The sequence below is a fragment of the Mastacembelus armatus genome, chromosome 3 (assembly GCF_900324485.2).
Source record: "Mastacembelus armatus chromosome 3, fMasArm1.2, whole genome shotgun sequence".
NCBI classification, from domain to species: Eukaryota; Metazoa; Chordata; class Actinopteri; order Synbranchiformes; family Mastacembelidae; genus Mastacembelus; species Mastacembelus armatus.
The window spans coordinates 4,531,208-4,546,385 of NC_046635.1; the positions used below are offsets into that span (position 1 = coordinate 4,531,208).

General features: G+C 38.4%; 1 protein-coding gene across 2 annotated transcripts; it reads right to left on the reverse strand.

The window, feature by feature from the left end:
- Positions 1–3,927: 3,927 nt before the first annotated feature.
- fgf7 (fibroblast growth factor 7) lies at positions 3,928–14,153 on the reverse strand. 2 transcript variants are annotated; one of them, XM_026320052.1, is made up of 4 exons: positions 14,033–14,153; positions 8,505–9,156; positions 5,186–5,292; positions 3,928–5,063 (listed from the first exon to the last, which is right to left on the reverse strand). In XM_026320052.1, exons 2-4 carry the CDS (start codon positions 8,788–8,790, stop codon positions 4,848–4,850), a joined length of 609 nt encoding a protein of 202 aa, XP_026175837.1. In that variant the 5' UTR covers positions 8,791–9,156; positions 14,033–14,153; the 3' UTR covers positions 3,928–4,847. The 2 variants fall into 2 exon arrangements, with proteins under 2 accessions (XP_026175837.1, XP_026175838.1); XM_026320053.1 differs by lacking the exon at positions 14,033–14,153 and adding an exon at positions 9,562–9,751.
- Positions 14,154–15,178: the final 1,025 nt, after the last annotated feature.

The window sequence follows — 15,178 nt, forward strand, 5'->3', positions numbered from 1 at the left end:
TTGAGATCCATCTGCCTGTGTCAAATATAAATGGACTGACCATGTTTTAGTATTCAAATGTTTAGATTTACTCAAAGGAATGAAAAAAAAGTAGCATTTCATGAACAGATGTTTCAATATCAACAGCTTTCTAGATAAAATTCATACAAAAGACAATTTTTATTTTAGGTTCCTGGTATAAAACCTACTACAGAGCATGTGTGACAATAGTAACATCTGTCTTTTTAATAGAGCATCACATGATCACCAATAAACACAAACATTTACACCTGAGGCGGCAAAGCAGCACAGCAGTGCTGTGGTTAGCACTGACTCCTCACAGTAAGAAGGTTCTGGGTTTGAATCCTCATTGACCCCAGAGCCTTTCTGTGTGGAGTTTACACATTCTGCCACGTCTGCATGATTTTCTCTCAGTACTCCTTCTTCCTCCCACAGGTGCAGTTAGGACTTAGGTTAATTGGTGACTCTAAATTGCCAGTAGTCAGCCCTGTGATAGACTGTCAATCTGTGCACCTAATGTCCTCACCTAATGTCAGCTGGGATGTCAGACATTGCATATTTGACATAATGTGAGTTGTTGAACGGTTGCACGATGTGCTTTTCACTTATGAAATCCAAATTGTTTTCATGGCAGAACAAAAACCTGTTGGCTCACTGCAGCAGCTGGACTTTAGCCTACTATAAAGAGAGGAGTCCTGCTCATGGTGAGAGATAAAACCAGTGCTTTTTTTTTGTTTCGCAATTTTATGCATGTGTCAATGTGCATTTATTAAATCAGAAATCATAAAGATGGAAATCATAAAAAATTATCACTTTTCTTTGTTGATGTCAAGCCATGGAAATAGTTATGGTTTTATTTTCAGAGATTTTGAGCCTTGCCTCTTTTGAAACATCTGACATTATGGAGGTAAACAAAATTTTCTTTGCACTGATCAAAGCACTGAAAAATGACACTTGAAAAACTCAAAACCAGCATGTCTTTCTAACAACAATGACCCTGTGTCTCTGGATAGTCCACAGACCCGGCTGTCAATAATTTTAATGGGGCTATTTGTTCTGTAGAAAATCTCAGAAATCTTGTTGACCAATGCCAGCATCCTATTTTAAAACAAACGTTTCTGAACATTATGAATGTTTTCTCAGCACCGGAAATACACAGGGACCAAACTCAAACTCAGTGTAGTACAGTTTCTCAGACAGATAAGCAGCCTGGATACCCAACATTAGCTACACATACTAATTCTGAAACAAAATATGAAATGGAAAATAACTTGTCCCACCATTCATTCATTATTGCTGCACTAATTTAACAATGTGTAGCTGTAATGCACCAGTGACCTTATAGTCTGCATCAAATTCTAATCCAGAAGGTGTGTTGAACACACTACTGCATGCAGTGTTGAAGACACAGTGACTACAGTACCTATAATCCACAGAGTTGTTCCTGTTCTTTTCTTACTGGAACTACTCTGCTTAGTAATCCCTGTAATGGAGTGTAAACATAGAAAGCTGCTTCAAAGGCAACAGACTGATGAATCTTGAACTACATTTATGGAAATTCTAATGGCAAGCAAACTTCACTCTCAGTGTCTGTTATTTTAATAATGAATATGTTAAAACATGATGATCCAGGCTGTTTCTATGTTTTTGCCATTTGTCTGTGTTGATGTTAAACCATTTGTCCTCTCAGAATTTATCTCTGTGTGTGTGTCCAATTCACTGTTGGGGAAGTGTGATACTGTGCTGAGCTGCTGGAGGTCATGACCCTCTTTCACAATGACCTGGTGTTCTGCAGGCTCCATGCTAAGTGCTGCAGATGCAGAATTCCCCAGGTTACATAACCACAGATTTCCTCTGGAGAAATGAAGGTTTATGGCCCTGAAATGTTTCAAGTTCAGTTACATGTTCCCCATCCCCCCCAGGGCCTCCCCTTTTCTCCTGCTGCCTCAAGACCACGTCTCTACATCACACGAGACTTTCCAGCCTCTTTCCCTGTTCATCTTCACTTGCCTTGCTTTCTCCCTCTCCTCACTTCCCCCTTTCTGTTTGACTCACTCCTTCCTTCCCTGCAGTGCTCTTCACAGCCAGACATCCTTAAAACCCCCTTTAGATGTCGGACGTGTCTGCACATGCTGTCTGTAATATGGGACACATGGTTTTCTGTGATGCTGCATCCACACAAATGCAAATATAACACTGCTGTTCTAAAGCATTGTGATGAATATTAAATCACTGTCAGAAATCCCTATTCCTCACATCTACTCTACAGTGTGATAACTGCTTTTGGGAGCAAAGGAAACTAAGAAGTTGACAATAACAATACTCTAAACTGATATTATAGTTTAAAAAATTTTAAACCAAAAGCAGACAACTGTACCTACTGGAGTGATAATTATTAACCTTTTTACATTTGATCCTTAGTTATGATCTGGCAAATTACAGATATGCAATTATAATAATACATTACATGTAATTACAATAATAGAATAATGTATATTCATGTATTGAAATACTCAGTAAAGCTAACAGACATGCTACTATTTACTTTCATACATTCGTTGACAACACAGTATTTTGTATTGTAAAGGAACTCTGTGTTATTGTTGGCAAGAGTACAGCCTGTTTTATCATTTGGTTATTTGATAATGTGTAGCAGAGGAAGAAATGTGCATGGGAATCCCAGATTTTGTAAAAAATTTAAAAATTATTAAAATGATTTGTGATTTTAGGGTGATTTAAAACAAAATCAGTGGGGTTTGGAGTACCTTTTATGTATAATTTAGGTGTTTGGCGTGCCTGCGTCTTTTCCCTTGGAAATCTGTAGCTTCGCGTCTATGACAGTTTTCTCTCCTTCTCGCTGGCTTCAGCCTTTCCTTGTCCTGCTGGGAATACACAGCCTTGAGTCTGAAATGTGTTTACATTTTGAGCATGTTACAAATTATCTGCTAAGACTAACTTTGCGTGACTTGGCAGAAGCCTTCACCTTGCTCAGATGTTGTTTGGGTCAACTGTATTTCAGGGGTTTGCTCTCTCAATTTGACTGTCTTTATCTGACAGGGGTTCTCCAAGCCAGATGTGAACCCAGACAAAAGGTAAAGCCTGTGCTCTGTGTGCGTGTATGTTGGTGTGCCTGCACACATGGGTCTTTATGTATGACTGCATGGTGTAGGCACCCTGCCAATATGTCTACAGTATTTTTGCACACTGATATAACTCCACTTACAATCAATACAATATAGACTCAGATGAAATTAATGTGATATTTGACCATGTTGATGTGTTTTTATCTTCCATCATATATTAATAGATTTATCCTTGTGTTGTATCTCAGCTTTCCCTATCAGATTGCATAATGTTAAACATGTATATCACGTGCCTAGGATTGTCTAAGGATACTAAAGTTTTCCCAAATGTTTCTTTTCCATGTGTATTCAATCTTCTTAAAGACATCAGCAGATTTGATTATCCTGTCAGTAAATCAGCTAAGCTGGGAAGTGTATTGTTAAATATCACCAGAGGACTTCAGTAAGTTTGAAACACTGTAGTTGCTTAATGTGTAATATCGTCTCTGTAGGCTTGTAAGAATTACAGAGTTCCAGCTGAATAACTCAGTCCTATGTGTTTACATGACTAATTCTTAATCAGAACCACAGCAAATAACAGACATCATACATTTTGTAGAGTGTTATCATTTAGGCTACTAAAAATAAGGCCAAATCAAACTTGAGATTTTAGATATTGAAGAAGTTTAGATGGAAAAACAAGGTCATTTATCTTAAAGTTTGGCATGCAAAGTAAAAAATATTTCTCATATATGATTTATTGAGTTATTGAGGATGTGTTGATGTTTTATTGTGAGTGTGCAGAATACAATTTTCTTTTAATCTTACTCCAGTGTTGCTGTGCAGCTTCATAGTTTCACCCCTGGCAGAATAATGGCATGGCTCACAAGCAGGGTTGCTTTCTGAAGTTGCATGAAGCAATATTTTTATACTAACACTGAATCAAATGTCTCCTTTAATGCCAACTCCACTAAAAGTCAACACTGCTGGGTTGTACAATGCCAGGTGTACAAATGGGAATATTAAAACAGCAATTTCAAAGATGGTCACCTTATAAAATATTGTGATATTAACCTATTAACCCTGATCACATAGAATACACTCATTTATCATGTTGTTCAATTTGCATTTTAATCTGAATATCTTTTCAACAGCAGCAGGAATACTTTAGCATTTCAAAATCACACTTTGATAATGAAGAGGGAGTCAGTGAGCAGCTATAATGCATTTGACCAGAGACTGGTCTTCAATGCAGGAAGGACAGACAGATTAAAACAGGTCATCCACATTTAGATTGTCTTATATACTCTAATTTCACTGAACATGCTCTTATAATTGTATTTATTGTCCCTCTGATTTGTGGACTCTGTGCACTTGTACCATTCAAAAAGACAAGTCCAGCTTGCTTCAGCACATCTTTGACTCTGTTCTGGACCTTTATGCTGATGATACAGATCTTCTCCTCTGGCTGGATAGAGATATGGTCCTGACTGATAATTTACTGAAAACACACTAAGAAAATGCTTTAATGGTTTTATAAGGAAATATAATATTTAACTCAAAATAACAGTAACATTGTGGTGGTTTTATAATTTGATGTCAGTAATAGTTTAATGTGTGCATCTGATATTAGCTGTTTTCTCTTATGAAAATAACAACATACTATATTATAGAGATAATCTACATCTTGAGGAGCGTGAAGTTGGTACTGAGTTTACATGTTTCTGTTAACATATATAATATGTGATTAAACTCATGCACTATTTGTGACATTAGTTAGCTTTTTCAGTCCACGCGCCTCTCCTCCTCTCTGCATTTCATAGGGATGAAGTGAGATGCTATATGCTCCCTCCTGGTCTTCTTCCCTCGCAATGGCTTTCCCTTCTGAGACAGGGCTATGAACATTTCTTTTCCATTTTTAGTCCACTTTACAGAGGAGTAAGCATTGAAGTAGTTTTCTAGAAAAACTTCCTTGAAGTTGCAGTTTTCATTGTAGATCCTCTGTAATAAAAAAAGATATAAACACATTACATAATAATAGTTGACAGTTTGTTTTTATTGTCATTTCTTGGTCTTGGAGATTCAAATGGATGTTTTGAAATAATAAACTATTATATTATTACCTTGCCTTGCAGCTGTCCAGCCTTGTTCATAGAGATATAATATTGACTCTTCACACCTTTGATAGCCAGTATGCCCCCCTCAGACACTGTCCTGATCTCCAGGATGCCTGCCGGACATTCATAGAGTTAAGAAAATGAGAAACATTACAGGACAGATAGACATCCAGCATTCACCCCAGCTCCAGTCTGTACTCAACATTCATCTTCATTAACAAATGGGATGGGAGTTCCTGTGGATAATCAGTCTGTGTTCTCCCTGGCTTTATTCAAACCTTGTTTAATGGCCTGGGTGGCCATTCCACAAACCACAGGCTATGCCGTAGCACATATGGGAGACAGATTAGGCCTCTCTCTCCTGGGATTGGGAAAACTACCTCATTGAATGTGCTTTGCACGCTATATTTTAGGCCTGCTGTTTAAATCAGTGGGGAAGTAAAAACATTTATGCTTAATTACTGTGGTTATGGCTTTGTCTTTTCATTATATTATGCAATTTAGGAATGAAGGATATCTTTGAATGTATCTGTGGAGAACATGATCCTAGAGGTATTACTGTAGTTATTATTTAAAAGATTTTATTGAAACAAATAGTCATAGTCTTTGCATTGAAACTCAAGGTATTTAATTCCCTTTAGACTTGATGCTTTAGTAGAAACTAGAAAGGCTAAAATTAATTACATTTAAACATAGAAATATGGACACAGCAATGTTTCTAAAAATCTCCAAAGGAAAAAGTCTTATACGAGCAATATTTGCAGTAGTGGTACATTATATTGTTTTACATTTTTAAAACTGGAGATAGTTGCAATGTAGGACTTTAAACTATAAATGGATTGTATTTCCTCACGTTTTAGTAGTTCAGCAGTCATGAAGATCTGTTTTACAAAAAACATACAGTATACGTACTGCTTTCTACTGACCTAACTGTTACAAATATGGTGAATTGTTAAATGTTAACTCAAACCTGAAATAGTAAAACTAACATTTTAACAAAAACATACACTTAATGTAGATCAAGTCACAGACCTTAGATTTTTAGTTAAAAGAAAAACCTTATTCATTAAATGATTTTGTTTGAAAGGCAGGGGAAAAAAGGAATGCGTATGTTAAATCTCTTCAGACTGACATTGAACATGCTGCATTTTAGTTTGTGCTTGCTCACAAACAGGTGGCAGCCTGCCAGTCTGGGAATGTTATTTGTGCTCTGCTTGCACTTGCTTTTTGTCTTTATTATTGCCCGTCCACTGTGGGCTCATATTTATTCAACCCTGCTGTTCTCTTCCCATTTAATTTTGCTTATCATGACTTGAACGAAGGTGGTCTCAGCATTTAAACTAACACTGTAAGAGCTGTATTATAAATCTTTTACTTTTATTCAAAGTCAGATAGCCATTCATTTCAGTTCCAACTGCATGTGTATTTATCAAGAATGGATTTCATCTGTGTTTTTTTATGGTTGTTAAGCAGCATAGCATCTTATAGCATGGTAATGCTACACCCATAATATTGCATGTAACAGCTACAATTGTTTGGTCTGCTATGGAAAGATGGAACACATTTGTGCGCACACATACACCCGCACATATTGTTGTCATTTGGCTCTGAAGTGGATAGTCTCTCAGGCTATCCTCAGCTTGAACAGATTTGTCATCACTTGCTAGTCCAGCCTCTGGCAAAGTAAACTAACTTGTGGGTAATCCCTAACTCTGCTTTCTCTGAGCAGAGCTAGAATCCAGAGTGTACATTCACTAGGGATGTTACAGAAAACCTTCCAGGAATTTCAGAGTAACAGTGACTTGTTAGCTTACTGTGGTTTTAAATTTGGTGATTGCCTACTTGGAGGTGATTTATTGGCTTTTACAGCATTTTATTGATGTTATTGCACTTTGGTGAAACTCAAATCAAGCTATGTCATAGTCTTTAATTAAACACAAACCTGCATGTGTTTGTAATGTACTGTTTTGCCCAATGAAACTTCTATCTAAAATGTTAGTCTTAACTGCATTTGAGAATTTGTTTACACATTCAGAACTAAATTGTATCAGAAACTATTGTGGAAAACCCTGATAAGAAAACCCACAGTATTGTTTTTAGAAACATATCATGAAACATAATGCAGGACTATGATATCCATTATCATTGTTTAACATTTTAGTTCTCTATACAAAAGCTCCAAATAACCTTCATGCATTTTGACAAAAAATTTGGTTTAATATGCATATTCAATATTAACATATTTAGTCAACCTATAATAAAATTAGTAAAGACTTCCACTGGAAGAAACTGCAAGTAAAGTCTATATTCTTTCTTCTCTATTAGGAAGAAAAAAAAACTTCATACAACCAGATTTTAAGGATTTTTAGTTAGCACAAAAACTTTGACTCACTGATTTATTATATATGAATTTGACAGCACACTGGTCTCATCAAAGGCTTATTGGTTAAATTTGTGAGTTTTTAGCGTGCAATTGTCAGCCACATATGGGTGTATCAATTTTTTTGTCTTTCAGTGCCAGTTGTTGCACAAGCATCTTTTCCATGAGACATTTCTCTGTCATCCAGCATTCCAGTCAGAGACGCACTGTCCAATAGGAGGGTATAACCTCTTAAAACATCCTCACAGTGACAGAGATTTCAAGTAGTGTCAAAAAACATCAACTATGAAAACTGCTGGCAACAATTTCATCAAATTATCACGTTAACGTACAATTACCAGAGCAACTAGTTACGGTAACTGACACATTGAGATTAATGTGTGTGTCTCTGTGAGATTTCAGTTGCTAACTGTAGGTTCAACAAAAGGTAAATATCACTGTAAGATTCATGCCAATTATTTGTTCCAAGACCTTATGCTGACACTGAAAGTGTGTGGGCGAGAAAATCAGTCTGAACAAATGTAAGTCTGTGCCAGTGTCAGTCTGAGGTCTGGCATTCATCAGTCATCAGTCTCCCAGGGCCTTCAGTTTACTTCATTACAGCCTGTGTTTAGATGGTGTTAGGGTTTAACAGGCAAAGGCCCCACCTGCTTCATTTTACATCTGTCACTGTGGCTGCTCTAACAGACACACATGACTCATTAACACTGTGATTACACTGCGGAGAACTCTAAAATAACACCACCCATGTGCTTCTGTCACCTTGACACGCCAAAGGTTCTTTGCAGACTGAGTGAAACACTCTCACAGCTGAATTCAGCATGGCAGAAATAAAATACGTTTTGAAAGTATTTTGGTAAATTGGTGGTATTTTCTATGGACAAATGCAAAGTAACCTGCCTTGAACCTTTCGTACTGCAATTAGACAGGAAAAATCATCCTTACTGTAGCAGTTGGTGGGATCTTGAGTTCCAGTGATGTTGCCATAGTCATCAATGGTTAGGAACCACTGCGTCCGGCTGAACAGCTGTCGGATGCGCACATCTCCACCTTCCATGTAGTCGTAGTTCCTGGTGTGGCGCTCATGTTTGGAGCAGTTCATGATGGCAGCAAGTTGCTCTGGAGTGCAGTCACTGTAGACCACACACACACTGCCAAACAGGAAGATTGCATGCAGGTACAGTCCCGAGAACAAATTTTGAAGGTTCCATGTCAGCATCCATTTGCGCATTATAATACAATGCAGTGGGAATCAATGAACAACATACTGAAATAGGATTTCTGTACGTTATCCCTCAGCCTAGCAACCCGCTGATCCCCGACTATATTGTGACCTCAGAGTCCCTGTTTCTGCAGCAAGGGGTTCCTACTGGGATGTTGAGATGGGGAGGTTGTGGAGGAGGCGTCGTGAAGCTGGTTGGCTTTGGCTGAGGGGGAAGAGTGGTCTGCAGAAGAAGACAGGTGACAGTTTTTTGAGATGATGCCTGTTTCTTTTCAGTCCTTAGTGAAGTTGAACATTGACTGCACCATCCTCTTGAGACCATTGTCCAACAAGAGACATCATAATCCAGTTCTGGAGATGTTAGGCAGGATATCACTATGAAAAAAATGACCTGTGTGATTAATGCAGTTAGAAATAAATTGTCATATTTACAGGAAACACATGAGGAAAGATTTTTGAAAAAAAGTGGTTACTAATAGCTAAGTGAGATTTACTCAAAACTCCCATACACAGCTTTCAAATAGCTTCTGTTTGTCTGTGTTCATAAAAATCTATGTTATACATTCCCAAACAGTAAATCAAATTACTCTGGTGTACTTTGACAGGCATATATCTCCAGTTATGGGCCCAGAATTGTGAAATATGACATAAATACGGTTGGATTTATTCTATCTGTGGTCTGTAATCTCATGTATCAGCATACATAAGGCATACAAACTAATAAATTCTGCTGCTAATTCTTGTTTAAATAAGTTTACAACTTGTAGTCTAATGACTTACATGAGTGATGACAGGAGTTGTCAGAGGTGTTCCCTTTCAGTAAGCGCTTTAATATGAAGATCTTTTTGTTCTAAAGCTGTAGTCTCCGTGGTAAACCAAGGCAAGTAATGCACCAAAGCAAAGCAAGAGCTTGGAGCTTCTGTCAATTCCCATGGATGTCTCCCTGATCCTGGCAGGCTGACTCTGCGCATCTTCCACTGTGGCAGTGCACTCTGCTTAGATAAATGCCTCCTGCTGACCTCACTTGAGAGCAATTAAATTCCAACCAGTCAGCTGTCCCTGGCTGAGGTGCAATGGAGAAACACCCTCTGGCTGCCTCTCACTGTTACTCACCCACCAGACATCAGAGGGAGCTATAAACTCTTAGAATAGCAGGCTTTCCTTGGTATGCACTCCTAAATATTTGAAGAACATTTGCATGCACACTCACTCCTGCAGAGCTCACTACAACCTCTCAGCCTTTTCCAAGAAACATCTTGCACTTAAATAGGTAATGTGCATGTTACAGATTGCATAGTGACCTGCATTCATTTGATGGCAAAGATATTTGTCTAATGACAAAGCTTAAAGAATTTCTTCCCTATCATTTTGAATGTCATAATTAATTAGTGGTTTTACTTTGTTGTACTGAATCTGTGGTAAGGATTTATTGACTTAAGTAAAAAAAAAAAAAAACTTCAAAGAAACTCATTCTTATTAAGTGTACAGTCATAGTGGGAAGCAGTAAGTTTTGTCTGGCAGGTATCCATCCAAGTGAAGAAAAACAGAAGACATAACTGCTTAAAAGTAGTCATCTCCATGTCAGGGGCCATGCACTCTTTCACTTTTTGTGTTTGTATTTAAGGTCACAATTTATTGCCTGACATACCTGGCCTTTCTTTGGACTCACTACTTCAAAAGTTTATATGGGCCCTAATGACGTGCTCCCCTGGGGAGGTCAGGGTTTCAGGCCTGAGAGAGAGGCACTTCTGGTCTCCTTCTCATCTCTAAGCTGGTAAAGACTTGTAAAGAACTGATCTATTGAGTGTCACCCAAGCCTGTTTATCTGCCCCTTCTATCACCTCAATTCGCACTATTTTTTGGATGCATAGGCCAAAGGAAGCGCCACCTAATAAATCACTTCATTTTACAAGTACCATAAATATTTATTTTTATATATAAACAAGTGGCTGGGCCCATGGAGGGCAGGTTCTGAACAACCTGTGTTACTTTACATTCTGCTGCATAGCTTGTGAATTTCCTACTGAGGATCAATAAAGATTTATAATTACACTGTATTCTGTTTTAGATATCTGATTGCAACAGTTGTAGTGAAGTAAAAGTACAATATTTACCCTTGAAATTTAGTAAAGTTGAAGTACAAAGCAGAAGAAAATGGGAAAATCTCAAGTAAGTACAGCTATCTCAAAATTATACATAGTACACTATGTATAAATTTACTTTCCACCACTGCCAGATAATGTCCTGGAGAGGGCAGCGATGACACCATTTGTGAAGAACCATTTGTGGCCTGAGGAACTGGAGGCAACCGTTTTCATATGTCAGCTCGTGGTCAGTGAGGTAGTTAAAAAGCCCCACTGTCACAAGAAGGTCAGAAATGTTTTTTGATTGATTTTTGCTCTGAATGAAGCTGTAAACTAATCTTAAGATCTTCATCAAGAGTAGAATGGTGAAACTGGCAGGGAGATTTGAGATGAGAAGCACTCAAATTACCTGTTCTGACACACACCAAACAAATGACCCTGAGCTCAAACTAAAACAATTAGACCTGAGCAGAACTGTTGCATCTTAATTTTGAAAGGAAGTGAGTCAGGCATGTGATCAGTATCTCTCCCTGTGGAGGTGTTTCTTGCGTGACCAACTGGGTGCAGACTTAGAACATCCTAAAAGGATTACATATTTAAAAAACTATTTAAACCCTTGTCTGTTGCACTCCAAACTATGGTCAGGTGCATGATCTATGATTTTATTCTCCTGAAGACAAGTCCACATGAATTGACTGGGCATAGTTTAGAGTAGGAAAAAAGATCTGGCATGATGAGAAAAGAAGTGAACTGTTTGGGCTGAACTCCAAGAACTGGACAACACCAGGCACCACTTATCACTTGGCTAATATCACCCCAACGATGAGCCAGGGTGGTGCCAGTATCAGGCCTTAGGTCTGCTTCTCAGCAGCAGGGACATGGCAACTGATCTGAACTGAGAGAGGAATGAATGCAGCACAATACAGCAAGGTCCTTGAAGAAAATCTACTCCAGAGTGCACATGACCTGAGACTGGGTACCTGGCAGTACATCTTTGAAACATACAGCTGAGACGAGTAACTGTCCTTCAGTGATTCTCCAAAAGCTCAGACCTAAAGCACACAGAACATCTTTGGAGAGACCTGAAGGTGGTAGTTCACAGGCAATCTGACAGAACTCAAGAGGAAGTGCCAGGAAGAACGACATAAAATGTCTGAATCCAGGTGTGCAAAGCTTGTAGAGACTTAACCAAGAAGACTCAAACCTGTAATTGGTGCCAAAGGAGCTTCTGCAAAATACTGAATTAAGGGTATTTTTGTAAATGAGAGATATCACGTTTTAGTTTTTAATACATTCATTCATTATCTTATTCCTAATCAGGGTCACAGGGATCTGCTGGAGCCTGTCCCAGCTCTCTTTGGGTGAAAGGCAGGAGTACACCCTGGACAGGTCATCAGTCCATCCTGTTTCTGCAGCAAGGGGTGAAGGAGTAGTATTAAGAGTAACACTTTGAGGTGAAACTGTAATGAAATGCCACAATAAGAGCATTTTAAGGCTTATTCAAAGTAGCTACAACATTCCTGAGGGCTTGATTACATAATGTAATCCAAAACTCACTTGTACTTGTCTATGTGTGTGTGCACATCTGTGTGGAGGTAGTTTGGTTTTATAGCTTGAGTGACTGCTGCTGCCGTTCACCAATCAAAGGCCCAGCACCGTGTAGTTTACAGTAGCATAGGAAGTGCAGTGGCTGTGAGGCATATGGCAAGCTGTTTGAGCATACATTCCATATCCTTGATAGAGACAGGCACAGTAGACCTGCATGAGTGAGCCTCTTTTAATCTCACTGACAGTAAGCCTTCAGTTTGCTTAGCTACTCTCTCTCTTATTTATTTATAGTTATTTGCTGTTTTCTCACAACTGCTGCTAATTGAGTCCTATTGTTGAATGTTTCTGATGCCAGTGGGTTTAAATGATTGCAGTGTGACACGCAAACACGCAAGCTCACCATGAACTCAAATCAGGTTCCAACTTCAAAATGGTCCTGCTCCACACTCAGAGCCTTGCTGTATTTCTGTCTGCTTCCTCCAGCGTGAACATTGAGAACACGGTGACACTGTCATCAGCTGGGCGTATCACTGCTTTTATGAAGTTTTTGTTTTTTAGACTTGAATCTACATTTTCTTACACCACTGTATGTTTTCACTAGTTATCATAGAAGCTCCACAGCAAGTGCTTTAAGCAGTTGTTTATCAGGTTGTATACAGTCCCTCCTATTCAGGACAGGAATATTGCTGTGTGATGTGTAACTGCTGTATTGCAAGAACCTCTTGGAGTGTTAGTACATGACTGCACAATGCTGGGAGAATGGATTATGTCTAAGGTCATTTTGTTCTTAGCCCTGTTTTAGACTGTTTGGGTTTAACATTTGCTTTCTAAATTCCATGGTAATTGGGGATCTCTGGGGATGCAGATTGACAACATTAGCTTGAGCTATAAATAGCTGTAGCTTACAAGCACACACACATACACTTGCACGTAACTTGTTTCCATTCCTTGTGGGGACATTACACTGACTTACATTCATTGCCTGGGGGCTTGCCCTAACATTAACCGTAACCACTACCTGCCTAACCCTAACCCTAAACCTAAACCTTAAACTAACCTACCAAGTCATCACTTGGATTCAGGGATTCACATAGTGAGGATCTGGATTTTGAGCCCCACAAAGTTCCTACAAAGTATCACAAACACAGTATACACACACACTATTATGCTCAAATGGTCCTAACAAAGGTAGAAATACAAGTACACACTCTCTCTCACCCACCCACACACACACACTCACAAACACACACAAAATATTGCACCAAACAGTTTGTAGAGAGGTGAAATACTACCATTTCACTGGGAACAGAAACAAAACACTTGATTCATGAGGACTGCTGTGCTTCTCCAATCAATATTATGTCTCTAACAAACCAGTATCACCTCTCCTCTATTTTTAGCAGCCCAGCCAGAAGTTTGATTGATTCAAAAGATGAAAGTAATGTTTTCTATGTTTAGAAAAGTTAATCTTGCCAAGTAAAAAATGATTTATATCACTGCATATTAAGTTATTTTTTTCTCTTAAGTTCTTTATCAGATGTGTCCAAAAATGCATTTTTTTCAAGTTAAATAATCTCTCACTAAAAACAACAGTTTTTAAGTGTTGAGGCTGTACTCACCATTTAAGGTAGTGTACAAAGAGGAATAGTGGAGCTCTGTCTGTGACAGCAGGTTTTGCAATACTCTGTCAACACAGCACACATATACACAGTGCCTCACACACAGACGCTCCTACTCTGCTCCGCCTTTTGAAGTGGCTCTTCCTGCGTCCTGCTGGAAGTGTTAGTGCAGTAAAAAGTGACACATGGGCACAGCTCATTTTGTCATTGCTGCCTCTGTGTGATTTGAGGTGTGAGGTGGAGATTTCTAAAGGTCTTGGGTCTACTTCAGTAAATGTTAGTACCCACAGGGATTTATCTGAATGCAACCCGAGTATATAATGAAATCTATTTAGTCAAACTAACACCATACACGTCATGTAGATAGTATATTTCTACCTGACAGATTAAAATGCTCAAATATTAAGCAATGAAATGAGAAAACATTATGGTAAAATATTACTGATGTTACTAGTTTGTGACATCAGGTTTAACTAAATAATATCCATAATATTTTTGGTCATGGTGGACGACAATGTTTAATATTATGATTATTCCACAGCCGATACTCACAAATTTAATGTGCAAAAACAAAGGTCATTGTAATAAACATGGTTTCTCCTTTATATTCAGTTTCATATTCTTAGGTTTCCATTTATTGGAAAATATGTATAGGGAGGCAGCTTATTTATACATTTGATGATCCATTAATTTCAGGTTTCAGCACAGTTTTTAATGTATTTTATTCAGCATAACATGCAGTGTAACAGGCAGGTACACTTCATGATGTTGTTACACTGCATTAGTGCTGTTGATACTGGACTTGTTAGAGAATGTGAACCAGTGTTATGCTTCATTGTCAGGGGAATACGCTGATCCCATCTAATGCATGAACAGCTGTCAGGGATCACAGTCTGAGCTGCTCACCATATCTGTTCGTGTATCAGAAAAAAGAGGCTTGCTTAAAGAAACACGCTCTGTGTTAGTGGCTTTAAAGGAGAAAAAGGGTCCTAAAATAAGCAGTTGGAGGCTCTGAGTCAGAACAGTGGACAGTTTACATAGAAACCTCTAAATCCTCTAAAAAAGTTTATATTTATGATTTGAAACACCAATACATCAAGAAAAGATACCAGCTGCTTTCAGGGCTATAAATGAGTCATTTTGTGC

Excerpts from the sequence above, each read along its gene's own strand:
- fgf7 (XM_026320052.1), bottom strand. The coding sequence starts at position 8,790 with ATGCGCAAATGGATGCTGACATGGAACCTTCAAAATTTGTTCTCGGGA. Across the intron at positions 5,293-8,504 it reads AGATCCCACCAACTGCTACA|GCATCCTGGAGATCAGGACA; the intron begins GTAAGGATGATT and ends AATGTCCGGCAG. Across the intron at positions 5,064-5,185 it reads CTGGACAGCTGCAAGGCAAG|AGGATCTACAATGAAAACTG; the intron begins GTAATAATATAA and ends TTTTTATTACAG.